Source organism: Sminthopsis crassicaudata, chromosome 4 (genome assembly GCF_048593235.1).
Source record: "Sminthopsis crassicaudata isolate SCR6 chromosome 4, ASM4859323v1, whole genome shotgun sequence".
Lineage (NCBI taxonomy): Eukaryota > Metazoa > Chordata > Mammalia > Dasyuromorphia > Dasyuridae > Sminthopsis > Sminthopsis crassicaudata.
The window spans coordinates 332,606,635-332,625,767 of NC_133620.1; the positions used below are offsets into that span (position 1 = coordinate 332,606,635).

Genomic DNA, 19,133 nt, shown 5'->3' on the forward strand with positions numbered 1-19,133 from the left:
GTATCATTCTACTTATAAATTAAGTTACTGAATCCTTTCTTAACTCTTATTATCCCAAATCACGTTTGTGAGAGTGTAGATATTATTTCATTTCTTCTATGAGTAGGAAATAAATATCTATCCCATACCTGATCAATATTGCATTTTTCTACTCCCTCTTTGGGGAGAATCCTAGTTGTAAGCCTAAATCTTTGCTAAAAGAAAATCATGACAAGAGTACTAGATTGGCAAATAAGTCTAAGAATATGAGAAAAAAGAGGCTAGTCCCTTTCTCCCCAGGACTAAACTGGATTATATCACATGCCTGGGTCTATAGTAGAGGGGCCCCTTAGAGAATAAGTCCCTGGGAGTCCTGTGCAGTTCCTTAACACAAGGGGAGCAAACCCAGGTCTTCTAATTTGCACTTTCCACTACCCGCTGCACCCCTCAAGCACAATACTTAATTGTGTCCCTTCCACAGTCAAACATAAATTGCTCCAGATGAGTCACAGTTGTTGATTATCTGGGTTTCTATATTCCTTCATTCATATGGAGTTGACTACACAGCTGCCTTCCATGGCTAGTCATGTTAACCATTTGTGTTCCTGTTTTCTTTCTAAAGAATCACATGTCAGAAGGAAAACCTCCTTTAATAACCAGTCCCCTAAACATACTATAGCTTGATTCAAAGATCCTTTCATGGAGAAGTTCCCCCCCCCCAAAAAAAAAAAATTCTATTGGAGCTGATTACAAAGAAAAACAAAAACAGGTCCTCTTGGAATAACTTTTACGGGCCAAAAGATTTCACAGATCAGTGAGTTTTGAATATATTTCTGAAATAATCCCCTGAAATAAATGATATATGCTCTCTCAACAGAGAAATCAAGAGATTTTGTTTGTCTTAATTGCCGGTAGGAAGTGAGATGGAAAGAAAGGGACTGTAAAGTGGGATTCAAAAAGATGATGAAATACTATGAACTAACACTAGATGGCAGCAGAAATACATAAAACATGACCAGATAGATTAACACTTTTACAAGACATCATTAACTGTACATATTATACAAAGATTAAAAAGAGGTACTACTAGGAGGTTTGATTCGGCTCTCCTCCAACCCTTTTGAAACGGCTGCTGATGAGTTATAGCTGAGAGAGGATTTGTTGATTTACAGGATATGTGAATCAATAAATCAATCAACAAGGAGTTATTAAACACCTACTATGTGCCACTGTGTTAGACATGTACAATCAAACAATCCTAATTTTGAATGGTTTTACATCTTCTATCTTTGGTACTGACAGTACACAACTAATTTGAAGGAGAGAGAAAAAGGAAGAGAAATCAAATTATTCAATGCTAAACTTCAGGTAGTTGCTACTTCTTTTTAACCAATATATTTCAAAAGAGTATTTCTTCAATAATAAATATAGATTGAAGTCCCTTGGTAACTGGGTTGTATGAGTTGCTATGGCTCCAAAAATCATCACCTGGAGGCTAACCTTCTGTCAATGATTTCCCTCTATATGAACAGAAAATCAAATCTTGTCAACCTTCATCTTTGGAGATGATCTGAAATTGTTTAAGCTTGTTTACTGAAGGAATACTGAAATCAAATTTACCCATAAATGTAACTGTAAATAGTTTTTTCATGTTAGAAAAAAAGTTGGGAGTGGGAAAGGGAAGATACAATGAAGCTAGCACATGAGGGAATTGTGGAAACTGAGTGAACCACACTGACTCTATCTTGGGATTCAATTCTGGATCTAGCTCAGTTCCCTTTCTATTCAATTACGGGCCTAGTCCCAATTTCTGTCTTGCAAAAAAAAATTATTCAATTATGGCAATTGTGAAGAAATTTTATTTCATTGTTTGAACCTAGCCTTGTATAGCTGAAAACTCTATCAGTTGCTCTGAGACCCTTAATTAAGGATTTAGGTGATGCTCACCAGAAATCCAGTCAGATCCAAAGACTAATGCAAATTTTCTCATACTTTTACAGTTCAAACAACCCACTTTCTGTTTGGAAAAAAAAAAAAGGCTCCATACTGGTCAATCAATTATTGTTTCCATATTCTTTTGATTGAATATAGACAGTGAGGAAGTAGGACATCTCTTCTTTCAGAGAACTATACCTGTTCAGTTTCCTCTCCCAACACAGAAAGCCCTTAATCTTTCTCCAATTAGAAATCAAATTACCCAATTTTGTATTTTGGTTAGTTGCCTTCTTTTAATTAATTGATTTTATTTGAATAGTTATTTTTAATGGATAAAAATCTGCTTTTCCCCTTATTTGGGGTCCAGTGCCACGCTGAGGAGGCCTGGTCCCTATTATTATGTTATGCAATTGGCATATATTTTTTGATATATTTTTAAAAATTTAATATTCTTTAGTTTCCCCAGTTACATGTGAGACAATTTTTTACGTTTGTTTTTTTTAAAACTTTGAGTTCCAGATTCTCTCCCTTCCTCCCACCTCTCATCCCCCTTTAAAAAGTCACATATAAAGTTATGCAAAACATTTCCATAAGTCATGTTATGAAAGAAAACATAGATCTTCCCCCCAAAAAAATCCCCAAGAGTAACAAGGTATTAGTCATAAGATAAAGATCAATATACTCATAAGCTTAAATCTTTATTTCTGCTATCAGTTCACCCACTACACGCAGAAAGCAGTCAGACTTACAGGCTTAAACCAAATCAAGGGCATAGTTATTTTGGAAAAGGGCAACTGGGCCTTTGCTGCCACAGGTATTAGAGGGAAAATGTGTATGAGATATAGTATCTGCCTCCTAGAGTTGGCGTGCTGGAGAAACATCTGTTTCTTCTTAGTTATGACTGTGAGAATAATAAAAATTCCCTTTCTCAATCACACATTCCATTTATGAATGTTTAAATCTCACCTCACTCTTTTTCCTGAGACATCGGTTCCTACACCTGAACCTGTTAATAATACCACCATCCTTCTGGTCACCCAAGGCTGAAGTCTCAGGGTCATCTTTGGTCTTTCCCTTGTAACTCTCCGGGGCTCAATCGCATCCTACCAGAATATACCCATCAATTCTTTATTATGAAGCATCTGGCCTAATGCAATAGCTTCTTAACACCTCCACTATCTCGCCACCTCTAATCTATTTAATCTATAAGCTTAACATCTGAGTGAACTCAGGTCTGACTGCATTGCTTCCCAGATCAAACACGACTCCCCAAGGACCCTCAGCCTAGGACTCAAGGCCCTCCACATTTCATTCCTGGTTGCCCTTTTAGCCTGAGCTGGGTACTTACTCCCCTATTTAGTTTATCTTTCCAAAGCCAAGCTGGTCCAGCCTTTCTATTTCTGGCCATCTATACTGTGCCTCCATACCTTGTTCATACCATTCCTTCCACTTGAATGGGTCTTTTCTCTCTCCCTATTGAAATGACTTTTGAGGCACAATCTATATAAAGATGCCATTCACACATCATTTATTTTTTACTGCCTTCTTTTATAACTATTCTTGTATAAATCTTATCTCCCCTCACCAGATAACAGATACCTTTGGGCAGAGACTGTCCTAGGAGAGGGAGTCAAAAACTATGGTGAATTTAAAACATCTTCAGAACATTCTAGAAATATGAATACTTGGCTCCAAACTCAGAAATACTGAATACATGACATAGGCTTGAACTTTGTGGTGTCAAGACCCCTTTATAAAATTTATAAAAATTAGCCTGAGGACCCCAAAGAGCTTTTCTTTATAAAAATTATATCTTAGTATTATTGTGAAAATAATTTTGACTTCACTGGGGTTAGAGGACCACACTTTGAGAATGACTACTTTAGTAGTAATATATACACGAAAATGCCAAAGTATCTAAGCAGTCATTCCAGCAGCTCAGTTTGCCAGTCTTTCCATTACTTAATTTATCATAAAGTGACGTGTCCGGGGTCATACAACTAGTAAGTGGGGATGGGGGAAGGTAGAGATTTGAATCCAGATTATTCTGACTCTATCTACTACACATCATGACTGCCTCTAAAACATGCTTTATGAGTAAATAAAATCTTTAAAAAGTGAGCATTTGCCTTCCTGGTTTCTCTTGGGGCATGCCGGCACCCCTAGTGCACTGAACATCCTCAACAGATAGTTTATAAACAAATGATGAGCTAAGGTGCCTGTAGCATAATTTAGGAAAAAATCATCTTAACAGATAATTTTATTCTGCACCTCCTTTGTGTAAAGTACAGTGGGTACACACTGTACCCAGATGTACTCAATACATTGGAGACCAAGGGAAGGGGGGAGGCGGGAGCAGAGGGACAGTGTGCCTTTCCCCATTTGGTTCAGAGACTCAGTGCCTGCTGGGTTACTAAAACTACTCTGACAAATATGGCAGCTGAATGTTTTCTCATTCAGCTTCTGGACAAGAACAAATTGGGTGGATTTCATGCAGGTTACTGAGCATCAAATAATTAGGCAGACGTTTCCATCTGGAGAGGGAGTATGATCCATGAGGCAAGTGGCCACAATGATATTTTGGCCTATATGCTGCGAGAACCTAAGAGGGAGGGCTTGAAAATTATTTAGCTCAAAGCTTCAATTGTGGGTCATGACTTTACAGGGTTGGGTAGGGATGTGGGGATCACAAAATTATGATTTTCAGTAATATTTCTATGTTATATATCTATATACTCAGGGTCACAGAAAAATTTTGCAGGTAAAAAGGGTTTGAAAGTGGAAAAAGTTTAAGAAGCCATAATCTATCCATGGATTCCTCTCCTGGGAATGTGAACTTTTTTTTTCCCCCCCAAGCAAATGAGTTTAGTGATTTGCCCAGCATCATACAGCTAGCAAATATCTGAGGCTACATTTGAACTCAGATCCTCCTGACTCCAAGGCCTGTGCTCTATGCACTGTGCAAGTTAGCTGCTCCCTGTGAACTTGTTTTTAAAAAGTGTTTCAATAACCATATTTCAAAGCAGCAAGCACATACTTGATGAGGTGAATCTGAGACAGATATCAAGCCTCTTGCTGCTGCTGCTGCTTTGCAGAAAGTCACAACTCTGGGACTTTCATAGAGTCACAGAATGGTGCTCCCAAGATGGTTGCTGGTAGCTTTGGCAGAAGCTCCGGAGTTGGGGCATTACAAGAGCAGGGGCTGACTGGCAGTGGGGAGATACTTCCCAACTTCCACTCTTGGAGGACCCTTATGGATCCCTCCTGAGACGAGAAATGTCCAGCCATGATCTGCAAGGCCGTAAGAGCTGAATCTGCTCGAGTGGTTCAGATGGAGGTGAAAGTGAAATCCGATCATCAGTTCCACAAAGCTCTGGAGGTTTCCCTGTCAGAGGTGGATCTGCCTCTATTTAGAGAGTGTGAGTCCTTTGTGATACATTTCTGTGACATTTTAAGTGTAAGAGCTGCACAGTTGGATCTTTCACATGTCCTATGCCACTTGTTTTGTGGTGAAGGAAATAAATAGCTGTCCTATACCTGATATCTACTGCTTTGAATGCTGAGTAACTTTATAAAAACAAGATCTTGTGAATTCCTTTCATGACCCTAGACATAAACTTTATTTTAGAGATTTTCCCTAGGCTTTTAATCCAGGATAAGGGCATAATGAGCTAGAGAGTGTGAAGAAAACATTGGAATCCACTCTCTTTGGGGTTAGACCCACCCCTACTATGAGCTCCAGTGTACCTAATTCCCAAATCAGGATCTCCCTGTGGGAAAGGGTGCCTCTTGCCCCAGGCCATGGGTAACACCTCAGACTCTGTGACCCCAAGCCCATCTTTGTTTTCAATGAATTTTCCACCAGCTCATTATAGCCTCTCTTTTCCCAAGCTTTGTCTGTTTCTAGTGTTTTTCATAGACCAGAAAAAAATGATGGCATAACCAGTTACATTATGAAAGATATAGCTATATTCTTGAAAGCAAGAGAAGCAGCCTACATTTCACCCTTATTTATAGTCAGTCACTGATATTTTGTCCAAAATTGTCATCAATATAGAAATAAACAGCTATGTCGGGAACAAAGAATGAACAGAATAGATTATGAGGTGATTTAAAAAATTAATATACAAACTAAGTCAAATAGAACAACTCACATTAGGAGCAAGGGTAATATAATATATAATGTGCGATTTTTGTACAGTACCATCTGCATAGCACTTTTCATGTATTTCAAAGTATTTCAAATACCCCAGATAGAGACAGATGGGTCAGGATCCAAAAAAGATCTTGACAGGCTGGAGCACTGGATTGAATCCATTATGACAAAATCCAATAGATAAATAAAAATTCTTATGTAGTGAACATTAAAGAAATCACCTTTTCAAATAATAATAATAATAGCACCTACTGTGTGCCAGGCACTGTACTAAGTACTTTACAATTGTTATTTGGTCCTCACAATAAATCTGAGAGGTAGGTGATGTCATTATCTCCATTTTATAAATGAAAATTATGAGGGAAATACAAGTTAAATAACTTGCCTGGGGTCACAGAGTTAATATCTGAGGCCAGATTTCAACTCAAGACTTTCTGGCCCTCTATCCACTTTGCCATCTACCTGGGAGGCAGCATTTTATACAGCAGTTTGTTTTTCTCAAAAAGATCTGAGGGTTTTAGTGGCCCACAAGCTCATTATGAGGCAGCAGTTAGGAACCCAAAAGCAAATGGCATTATGGGCTGAGTTAAGAGAGTGCCCAAAAGTGAAATGGGCTTTCTCTAGACACCATGGGTGTCTTGTCTTTGGAGGTATTTAATCCCAGACTGGATGAAATCTTGTCAAGAACATTATAGCAGAGATACTTTTAGGGTTGGATTTGTTAGGACTAGATGGTCACTGGGGTCCTTTCCCAATTTCCAATGCTATGATTCCATGAATGTCTCATTTGATTCTCACAATCCCAAGAGGTAGGCAAAAGATGAATCACTCACTCAGTCACTCAGTCAATAAATATTACTAAAGCTTACTATGTTCCAGACACTAAATTAAGTCCTGGAGATACAAAGAAAAGCAGTAGACTGTAAAAGAAAGTCTACCATGAGGAGGAAACATGCAAACAATTATGTACAAACAAGCTATATCTGGGATGACTAGAGATAATCCACATGGGAAAGGCCCGAGGATTATGAAGGAAAGGCTTCTTGTAGAAAGTGGGATTTTAGCTGGGATTTTAAAGATGAGGGAACAAAGACATAAGAAGTTGAAAGGACTTCAATGCATGTTATAGAGAGGCAAAAACTCCAGAACAGGTATGTTAAAACTTCATATATTCATGACCTATGAAATACTTCCATGACTACTTGTAACAGTAATGTTAACACTCCTTTATTTCAGAGCTTCTTAAACTTTTTCTACTCATGACCCCTCTTTTTTTTTTAGGCATATAAATAAATTTTACTGATTTCACAACCTTCCCCATTCAGTTATGAGACCCAATATGGGATCACAAATCACAGTTTAAGAAGTTGGACTTTATTTATTTAACATAGAGCCAGGAAGACTTCTTGTAATCTCCAGTAGCCCCAGAAATTTAGTATTCAGAATTAGGGTAGGTTATTACGAATAGAACACTGGAATCAGAAAGAACTAGGTTCAAAATCTGCCTCTAACACTTAGATACGTTTTCATGGACAAGTCACTTAATCTCTCAATTTCTCTGAGCTTCCTTTTTCATCATCTGTAAAAGAGAGGTAATTATTCTATAGTGTCTATCTCTTCACAATGTTGTGAACCTCAAATAAGGATATATATGTACTTTGAAAATTTTAAATTCCTCTGTAAATATTAGGCATTAGTATCATTATTCACTGTTATCACGTGTACTAGTATAGTAATAAAGTTAAATGGCACCAAAAATATCTTAGTGTCTCTCTTAGGCTACATTCCTGTTTCCTAAGTGCACCATGGAGGGTAATGGAATTAACATTAGCTTCTCAATTCTCAAAATCTTTTTTTTTCTTATTTTTTTAAAATTAATTTTATAACTAAACTTTTTTTGACAATACATATGCTTGAGTAATTTTTTACAACATTATCCCTTGTACTCCCTTCTGTTCTGAATTTTCCCCTCCTTCCCTCCACCCCCTCCCCTAGATGGCAGGCAGTCTCATACATGTTAAATATGTTATATAGTATATCCTAGATACAATATATGTGTGTAGAACCGAATTTTTTGTTGTTGTTGTTGTTTTTTTAACTAGGTGTCCCTATTTTATCCAGACTGCAAGTCCAGCAGCTACATCTCACTGCTGATGAACAGGGAAATTTGACCAGTTTATCCCCTTTAATTGGCCTAATAGTCCCCCATTCTGGAGGCTCAAGATATTGGGGCAGGACTTAATGAAGTTGCCTGATCAGCTTTCCCTAAAGAGCTAAGAATCCCTGAACTCAAGTGATGCATTAGTCTCAGATTCCTCAATAGGAGAAAATACAGATATATACCACCCTAAGCTGCCTGTTTCTTCACTTAGTGGACTAGGAAAAATAAGAATATGAAATAAGTGAAATAAGTCTAATATTTTGAGGCTCCTTCTCTGAATCACTTCATTCTATATCCTTCATATATGTGTTATGGAAGAAAAGCTTGCAAATAGCTCACCCATGCCTAGAAAGTTAACAGATCTGATAATTATTCAGTCAGCTAATTAATACATGTTTCTGTATGTTCCTCCACAAGCAGTGCTTTATATTGAGAGCTGACTTACCTGGCACTTTCAAAAGTGGCGGATGCAGTCTTTCCAATAGCCCCAAATCCAACTCCAACAGCAAGACCCTCTAAAAGAGACACAAAGTAAATGCCCTTATGGTTAGGAGTCAATGACCTTTTTTTCATGATACTATCTGTTGACTAAATATCATGGTCATCATTATATAAAATCATATTCTTGTAATACTTTATGAACTTATAATAATAATTGTTACTTATCATACTTGAAAGTCCATATCCTTTATCTCATTTAATACACAGTAAGCCCAGCAGAGAGGTTGGTTCTACAAGTTTTATTATCCCAATTTTACAGATGAAGAAACTGAGGCAGAGAGAAGTTAAATGATTTAGCCATGGTCAAAAATCAGAAAATGTCAGAGGCAAGATTTGGACCCAGGACTTTATGCCTCAAAGTACAGTGCTCCAGCTACTATGACATGGCAATGTCTGCCTGTCTGTCTGCCTCTCATAACATTTCCACCTAAGAAATTATGTAAGGTCTGTGGAGAAAGCTATATTATCCCAATAGATAGATGAAAAAGTAGAATCTCACAGGTTTATGACTTGCTTATAGACTGTTAACGAGCTTTGGAGCTAGGGCTTGAAAAATCAGGTTCTTTTTCTATCATAGCATGATGCTGCCTGTGATTGTTAAAATCGTGTGCCTTTTAAGGATTTCTTGATAGAAAAGCATCATATTCTTGAGGAAACTATTTTTTTAAAGATAGCTTCAAAATATCCTTAAAACCAAGACAGAACTATTTTGCCCTCCTCATTTTCTGACTTGTTTCACATTTCCCAGGCTCCATTTTCCTGGAGAATTTAAGCACCTTGAGGGAAGGAATTTTATTAGCTATTATCTTTATTTCTAATATCCAACATGTTGTTTTTTTTATTTTTTATTATAGCTTTTTATTTACAAGATATATGCATGGATAATTTTACAGCACTGACAATTGCCAAGCTTTTTCCCTCCTTATTCCATTTTTCCCCTCCTTCCCTCTACCCTCCTCCTCCAAATGGCAGGAAGACCAATACATGTTACATACAACATGTCTTTAGAACAAAGTGGGTCTTGATAATCATTTGCAGCATAAATGAACTGATCTGGAAAGGGACACCACATTGATCTTAGAAGACCAGGGTTTAAATGTGTCTTAACCTTAAATTCTGTTTTTAAGATGAGAAACTGAAAGTGGTTTAGCACAAAATAGGTAGAATAAATCACAGAATTTTCATTCATTCAAAATGAATGTTAGGGTTTATCTAGCTCAGCCTCCCTATTACTGTGACTATGCTACATTCAGAAGTCATAAGTTTGGGTGAACCTTATACACACACACACACACACACACACACACACACACACACACACACACACACATACATATATATCCAATTATATGAAAAAGCAATTTTTAACATTAATTTTTTAAAAATTTGAGTTCCAAATTCTCTCCTTCCTTCTCTTCCCTCTTCCTTCATTGAGAAGGCAAGCACTTCAGTATTGAATATACATGTGCACTTATGCAAAACATGTTTCCATATTAGTCATATTGGAAAAGAAAACACAGATAAAATAAAGAAATATAAGCATGTTTCCATTTGCATTCAGACTGTATCAGTTCTTTTGGAACTGTCTTGGATCATTGTGATGATCAGAGTAAGTAGCTAAGTCATTCCTAGTTGATCATCATACAGTATTGTTATTACTGTATAAAATATTCTCCTAGTTCTGTTCACTTCACTTTGCATCAGTTTGCACAAGTTTTTCCAGGTCTTTCTGAAAGCATTCTGCTCATCATTTCTTTTTTTAAAAATTTCTTTCTTAATGTTATTTTATTTTTCCAAATACATACAAAAATAGTTTTCAACATTCACCTTCACAAAACTTGTATTCCAAATTTTTCTCCCTCTTTTCCCTCTTCCTCCTCCCCAAGACAGCAGGCAATCTGACACAGGTTAAACATGTTCAATTCTTCTAAACATATTTCCATATTTGTCATGCTTCTGCTCATTATTTCTTATAACAAAAGAGTATTCTACCACAATCATTTACCACAACTTGCTCAGCCATTCCCCAATTGATGGGCATCCCCTTAATTTCCTATTTTCTGCCATCACAAAGAGAACTGCTATAAATATTTTCATACATATGGATTCTTTTCCCTTTTTTTTTTTATCTGTTTGGGGTACAGATATAGCAGGGATATTACTGGGCTAAAGGGATACACTGTTTTATAGCCCTCTGGACATAACTTCAAATAACTCTCCAGAATGGGTTGCATCAGTTCAACTCAACCAACAGTGCATTCAACATTTGTCATTTTGCTTTTCTGTCATAACAACCAATCTGATAGGTATGACGGGGTTAATCTTTCTGAAACAAAAAGGGGGCTTCAGGGCTAAATTTGGGGCAGTGGTTTGGATTACCACAAGTAGCTTTTGAGGATCTCTATGCACAAATTTTCTAATAACTTCCTCTCAATATAAGTGCCTTGGGTTCTCTCATTGGGTAATGTGTGAGCCCCTCATGAGCCTATATAACTGAGACACCTAGTTAACCAGATTTTCCAAATAGTGACAAATGTATATATTTTTACTTTTCTATTTTTTAAAAGATATCTGAGATCTATCTCTTGACATTTGGACTGTGGGAATGGTCTCTCTTCCAGCCCCTCCTCACCATTCAAATGATAATGTTTCTCTCCCTAGTTTTTCTCTGTAATAACTTCTTTACTTACACGTGGCTACTATTTTTTTCTTACAGGAAGGAATCTTCCTCTAAGAAACTATAGTAAACTATATTTTCTATTCTATTTAGCATTTACTAGTAACAGGTACTGTACTAAGCACTTGGCAATTATTATTTCACTTGATCTTCATTTCAAAAAACATCTCAGAAGTAGGTACATTATTATCCCTATTTTATAGAAGAGGAAATTAAGGCAAATGGAAATCAAGTGCCTTGTCCAGAATCAGATAGTCACTAAGTGTCTAGATTTGAACTCAGGAAGATGAACTGATGTGTATAAATGACTTTGAACTTGAATTAGTGATTGAGGAAAAAGTTTAGATAAGAGAACCATAAGTTTTTCCAGGAAATCATACATATGTAAGGAATTGTGTAAGATGCAAAAGGAGCTGAGAGATTAGAAAGCTTGCAAGTTTAGAAAAGGGAACTGAAGCACTGTCATCAGACACATTGGAGAAGGAGAATTATCTATCTCAACAGGGAATCACAACATGTAGTTGTTGTGCAAAGTGCAATGAAGGATGCAAAGTGGATGAAGGCCTTTGTGGGTAATGAGTCATGTAGCCTGTGGAGGTTCTACTGGCAGTTGATACCTACCTAAGAGGAGAGTATCTTGATTGTACATTCACTCTCCTAGGCAGCCCCATCCCATTTGGAGTCTAAAGGACTGTACAGGTGCCTGGGGAAAATGGTCTGCTGGAGAGGGAAGGGGAGTCATCCTTATATTGTTCGTGGACTCAGGTTTCAGTATTTTGCATTTTTGTTGTCAAGTTAAATAAAATGTGTCCAACATTCAATGTTTATGAATCTGAATGTTTGCCTGAAAGCAAACGACCCTTAGAGGGGACACAAGCCAAATTCTGGGGTTCCCAGAGAAAATGCCAAGGAAGTAGATCTACCAATGTACCCACTGGAGAGTTTAGATAGGGACAAAATGAAGCAAGAGGGTATTAATTATTGGGGTCTTCAAGATTCAATAAGGGTCTACATGAATACAGAGTTCTGGTAATGGACCAGACTACAAGTTACATATATAAAGTGTTCTAGAAACTTTCTTAAGTAAACTTTTTTTCTCTTCTACAACCTAGTACAGTACTCTGCATTGAACAGAAACTTAATCAATGTTTGTGGAACTGAAGGTAGCACAGTATAAAGAAAAGAGTACTAAATATTCTGCCAGGCTTCTACCCCAATCAGAGAAAGAGAAAAGGGTCAAATATGGACAAAACTATTCTTAGCAGTTCTTTTTGTGGTGGCAAAGAACTGGAATCTAAGGGGGTACCCATCACCTGAAGAATAGCTGAACAAATTATGGTATACGAATCTAATGGAATACTACTGTACCTTAAGAAATAAAGAAAAAGATGGTCACAAAAAAGCATGGAAAGATTTGTGTCAACTAAAGCAGAGTGAAGTGAGGTAGAATTGAAAAACAATTTATACTATCACATCATTATTAAAAAACTTTAAAAATTGAGATACTTAAGGACTTTGATTAACTAAATGAACAACCATGATACTAGAGGACTGATTTTAAAACAAACAAACATGGCCCACATGATCATTGAGAGATAATGAACTAGCATACAGAACAAAACTTTTTGTACTTAAGCAATATTGTTGTTATTCAGTTGTTTTAATCAAATTTGACTCTTCCTGACTCCATTTGTAGTTTTCTAGATAAAGAGACTGAAGTGGTTTGACATTTCCTTCTCTAGTTCATTTATAGATGAGAAAACTGATTTGCCCAGAAATCACACAGCTAGCAAATTATCCGAAGCTGGATTTGAACTTGGGTTTTTCCTAACTCTAGAAGCAATGTTCTTATCTACTGCAACACCTAACTGCCTTGGGCAATATTGCTTGACTGTTTATGTTTTAGGAGTTCTAGAAATTCCTAGATTCTTCCCTCCCTCCCAAATTTTTTCCTTCCTCCCTTCTTCTGTTCATTCATTCCTTCCTTCCTTCCAGAGTTGGGGGTGGGGTGAGCCTGATCATTGAAAAAAAAAAAAAAAAAGAACACTAGATATGAATTTAAAAGCTTCAAATCAGTAGGTGGCTGACTGATTAGAATGGAGCTAGATTTGATCTCCAAGGATCTTTCCACTTTTAAAATTCTCCAAGTTTATGAAATGAATGGAAGCCACATATTTTTGAGGAAGGACCTGGATAAAGCCCTCCATGTTTTCCTGTTTTTCTGATGGATCTTGCAAGGTCATCTGAGTTGGCCCCATGGAGGAAGGTATATAAGCCAATAATAACAGATGGCTACCCCTTTCCTTCTTAAAGATCTCAGTCTAATCAGTGAGTCCTACCCTAATGTGGCTACATTCAAGAGCGCCAGAATTAGACCACACCAGACCCAGTGCGGCTTTAGTGGGAGCTGCTGGCCAGCACTCTACAGAGCACTGAATGAATGGCCATCCATGTAGTCGAGAGCCAGCATCTGAGGCAGCTGAATCTGCAGCGGAAATAAGGGTGCTTACTATTTTCTGGGATGCTACAGTCAGATGATATCCGGACTCTCGTTCCCTTGGTCACCACCAGTAGCAGTGCAGGACATTCTGCCCCAGGGCTGAGAAATATTCCTGGAAACCATGAATTGGTTGTGCGGAAGCTGGCACTGGCACCAGCACCAACTTCCATTTGGGAAAGAAAGACGAAGGAGCAATGAGGGACCGGAGTGGTGGTGGTGGAATCACTCAAATGAAAATCCAGCACACACTCCATACAGAGGGAGTATAAAAAACAGACTTAAGCCATGTTCTGGAGACTAACAGATGGTGCAGGGGACCCACTGGGTAGAAAAGGAACAGAGGAAAGCTATGGATAAGTGCTCACACCCCAGGTGCTCAACTAAAAGTGCAAATTAGGAAGGTAATTAAGACAAGAAAGCAACGTGACTGAAGCATTATTAATGTGTTTTTTGGCTCTTTTCCTTTTCTGCTATCAATTTCGGCAGGAAAAAATAAAAGTGCAAACAAGATGCCAGTCCTGGATTTAAAAGTTCTGATGTCTACTATGTGCCAGGCAGGGTGCTAAGTGCTCTACAAATATCATCTCATTTAATCCTCATAAAAACCCTGAGAGAGAGAGAGATGCTATATCTCCCCTTTTATAATTGAGGAAACTGAGGTTAAGTCACATAGCTTGTAAATACCCCAAACCAGGTATGAACTCAGGTTTTCCAGCACACCAACAAGATTGCCTCACAAAGGAATGGAAGGGGAAGGCAACATTTTGCCTACTATTGCCAGGCATTTTACTTTATAAATATTGTCTCCTTCGATCCCCACAACAACCAGAGATAGAGGTGATTATTAGCCCCTCTGTTTATGGTTAAGGAAACTGAGGCAGACAAGTATGAAGTCACAGCACTGGCCCAGGGACTTACAGGTCCCTAGCACTCTAACCTGAGATGGCAGAGGAGGTCCTGAAGAGCCAACATTCTGATCCTCAAAGATCTGGGGGAAGGGCTAATCCAGGAAGCTGGAGGTCAGGGCAAGAATCCAGGGACTTAAGGGGAGTTGAAGCAAAGCTGACTCCAAACCAGAGCTGGGCACAAAGCCCCATTTTAGGAACCAATGCTGGAGACAAGAATAAATAAAACGCTGTTGTTGTTCATTTTCGGTGGTATCTGACTTCTGCATGACCCCATTTGGGATTTTCTTAGCAAAGAGGTTGGAAGAGCTTGCCATTTCCTTCTCTAACTCGTTTAACAGATGAGGAAACTGAAGCAAATGGGATGAAGTGAGAAACCCAGAATTTTACACCTACTAAGTGTCTGAGGTTGCATTTGAACTCAATAAAGATAAGCCTCCTTGACTCTAAACCCAAAACACTAATCAATATTAAAAGTTATTAAAATTGGGGGATTCCCCCAGTGGAGAGAGCAATTCCCTAACAACTACAAATGGATGTTCAAAGGGAAAAATAGATTTTCCATGGGAACAACAAAAATGCTGCTGAATGTAGAAATGTAGCAAGAGAAAAACAATGAAATAAGTGGTCTACAGGAAAGAAGTCAAGTCACAAGCATTCATTAAGTAACTGCTATGTACTGGGTACTTTGTTAAGGGCTAGAGATACAAAACAAAGAAACAAACACCACCACCATCAACAACAACAACAAAAAATCCAAACCACAAGAAAGTAGAAGAAAAAAAGTAGTAAATCCTATCCAAGTATAAAATATTCCCTAAGAACTAGAACAGATTAAAAAGAAATCAATTATTCCATGAGATAGCAATAAATAAACAAAATTAGGATGTTGAAAAACAGAAAAAAAAAATAGCTACTATTTTTTTTTTTCACGGTGGTTCCAGCTGACGAGTATTTATTTATTTATTTATTTATTTGTTTTTTTAAATTCATTTTTCCAAATTATCCCCTCCCTCCCTCCACTTCCTCCCCCCGATGGCAGGTAATTCCATACATTTTACATGTGTTACAATATAACCTAGATACAATACATGTGTGTAAATACCATTTTCTTGTTGCACATTAAGTATTAGCTTCCGAAGGTATAAGTAACCAGGGTAGATAGACAGTAGTGCTAACAATTTACATTCACTTCCCAGTGTTCCTTCTCTGGGTGTAGCTACCTCTGTCCATCATTGATCAACTGGAAGTGAGTTGGATCTTCTTTATGTTGAAGATTTCCACTTCCATCAGAATACATCTTCATACAGCATTGAAGTGTACAGCGATCTTCTGGTTCTATTCATTTCACTCAGCATCAGTTGATGTAAGTCTCTCCAAGCCTCTCTGTATTCCTCCTGGTCATTTCTTACAGAGCAATAATATTCCATAACCTTCATATACCATAATTTACCCAACCATTCTCCAATTGATGGACATCCATTCAACTTCCAGTTTCTAGCTACAACAAAAAGAGCTGCCACAAACATTTTGGCACATACAGGTCCCTTTCCCTTCTTTAGTATTTCTTTGGGTTAAGCCCAGTAGTAGTACGGCTGGGTCAAAGGGTATGCACAGTTTGATAACTTTTTGGGCATAGTTCCAAATTGCTCTCCAGAATGGCTGGATTCTTTCACAACTCCACCAACAGTGTATCAGTGTCCCAGTTTTCCCACATCCCCTCCAACATTCATCATTATTTGTTCCTGTCATCTTAGCCAATCTGACAGGTATGTAGTGGTATCGCAGAGTTGTCTTAATTTGCATTTCTCTGATCAGTAGTGATTTGGAACACTCTTTCATATGAGTGGAAATAGTTTCAATTTCATCATCTGAGAATTGTCTGTTCATATCCCTTGACCATTTATCAATTGGAGAATGGTTTGGTTTCCTATAAATTAGGGTCAGTTCTCTATATATTTTGGAAATGAGACCTTTGTCAGAAGCTTTCCTTTTAAAAATATTTTCCCAATTTGTTACTTCCCTTCTAATCTTGTTTGCATTAGTATTGTTTGTACAGAAACTTTTTAGTTTGATGTAATCAAAATCTTCTATTTTCTGATCGATAATGATCTCTAGTTCTCCTCTGGTCATAAATTCCTTCCTCCTCCACAGGTCTGAGAGGTAGACTATCCTCTGTTCCTCTAATCTATTATCTCCCTCTTTATGCCTAAATCATGGACCCATTTTGATCTTATCTTGGTATATGGTGTTAAGTGTGGATCCATATCTAATTTCTGCCATACTAATTTCCAGTTTTCCCAACAGTTTCTTCCGAATAATGAATTTTTGTCCCTAATGTTGGTATCTTTGGGTTTGTCAAAGATTAGATTGCTATAGATGTACCCTTTTTTGTCCTTTGTATCTAATCTGTTCCACTGATCTACGGGTCTATTTCTTAGCCAATACCAAATGGTTTTGGTGACTGGTGCTTTATAATATAGCTTTAGATCAGGTACACTTAGACCACCTTCCTCTGACTTTTTTTTCATTAGTTCCCTTGTAATTCTCGACCTTTTATTCTTCCATATGAATTCTGTTGTTATATTTTCTAGGTCATTAAAATAGTTTCTTGGGAGTCTGATTGGTATAGCATTAAATAAATAGATTAGTTTAGGGAGTATTGTCATCTTTATTATATTCGCTCGGCCTATCCAGGAGCACTGAATAGTCTTTCCAATTATTTAAATCTGACTTTATTTTTGTGGCAAGTGTTTTGTAATTTTTCTCATATAATTTCTGACTTTTCTTTGGTAGATGGATTCCCAAATACTTTATACTCTCAACATTTGTTTGGAATGGAATTTCTCTTTGTATCTCTTGCTGTTGCATTTTGTTGGTGATATATAAGAATGCTAAGGATTTATGTGGATTTATTTTGTATCCTGCCACTTTGAATAGCTACTATTTTTAAAAAATGACCTGGAAAATAAAAAATAAAAAAAACTTGGACACTCTATTTCTTTTTTTTTTAAATATATTATGATATATTCTAGATACAATATATGTGTGTAGAACCGAATTTCTTGTTGCACAGGAAGAATTGGATTCAGAAGGTAAAAATAACAGTTTACACTCATTTCCCAGTGTTCCTTTTCTGGATGTAGCTGATTCTGTTGGACACTATATTTCAAGAAATCATAACTAAAAACTGATTAGATCTATTAGAATCACATGGAAAAGCCAAGGGAAAAAAAATGTAGGGATCATCTGAAAAAAATCACTCAAAGAAAAATTCCCAGGAGTGTCTCATTCAAAATCTAGAGACCTCAAATCAAAGGAAAAAAATATTTCTAGCAATAAGGAACAAAGCAGTTCAAGTACCAAGAAACTACAGACAGGATCATTTAAGATTTCAAATCTTCTACTGCAAATAAGAAGAAATATTGGGGGGTGGGGGAGGAATATTCCAAAAGGAGAGATTCAACAGCCAAGGACAGAGAAAGCTCTTAGGAAGATGAAACAATTTCCAGGCTCAGAAAGTAAAGCTAACTAGAGATTCAATCTCCCAAAATATGGCTATAAGAAGTATGACAGAACTGACTCTTGCGACATAGGAAATCTGGTCACCGGGTCTAATGTTTTAGGCAGTAAACCAGTAAGATTACGTCTTCCAGTGGTCTAGAAACCTAGGTTCAAATCCTACCAAGATATTTACCATTTACACAAGTAACAACTAGCCACTTAAAGTCTCAATTTCCTCATCTGTAAAATGGAGCTAATTGTATTGAACTATTTCATAGAGTGGCCATGAGAACAGAACTTTGCAAAAGTTCTATATAATTTGTAAATAGTTCTCTCTCCTTCTTTTGTTTCAATGAATGAAAAGTGTCCTGGGAAAAGTTGATCTCCTACCATTGATTTGTTTGTGTTTAATATTCCACAGACAATTTGAAAATTAATAAAGTGTCTGGGATGTAAGTTCAATTTCTGTAAGCTCACTGAGAATATCTTTAGTGCAACTGTAGAAAGACATATGTAGAAATCACATTCTATTCACACCAAAGCTACCTGGTTTGACAGGAAGCTTCAAAGTCGGGAAAACCTGTGTTCAAGTGCTGTGTTTGGACATTTCCTGGCTGTGCACTTCTGGCAAAGTGCTCCAGTTCTCAGGGTTCTAGGCAGCTCTACGAGATTATAAATTTCAGAGAAGGGGTTGACTCTCCTGTCCTGATAGGGGGAGTTTTTTCTCCTATCCCTGTCTTCAATCCCTATCCTGCTCTCAGATGATTTTTCTCTCTTCTTCTAGGTCTATATGTTTTAAAGGATTTTCTTATCTT

The 19,133-nt window shown here is 37.3% G+C and overlaps 1 protein-coding gene across 7 annotated transcripts in view; it reads right to left on the reverse strand.

Annotated features, from left to right (window-relative positions):
* SLC39A11 (solute carrier family 39 member 11) overlaps positions 1-19,133 on the reverse strand; it is a 484,374-nt gene that overhangs the window by 103,501 nt on the left and 361,740 nt on the right. For all 7 annotated transcript variants that reach the window (XM_074260645.1, XM_074260642.1, XM_074260639.1 and 4 more), the window contains one exon: positions 8,677-8,746. In XM_074260645.1, the coding sequence (XP_074116746.1) occupies positions 8,677-8,746 (70 nt within the window). The remainder of the gene's footprint in view (positions 1-8,676; positions 8,747-19,133) is intronic.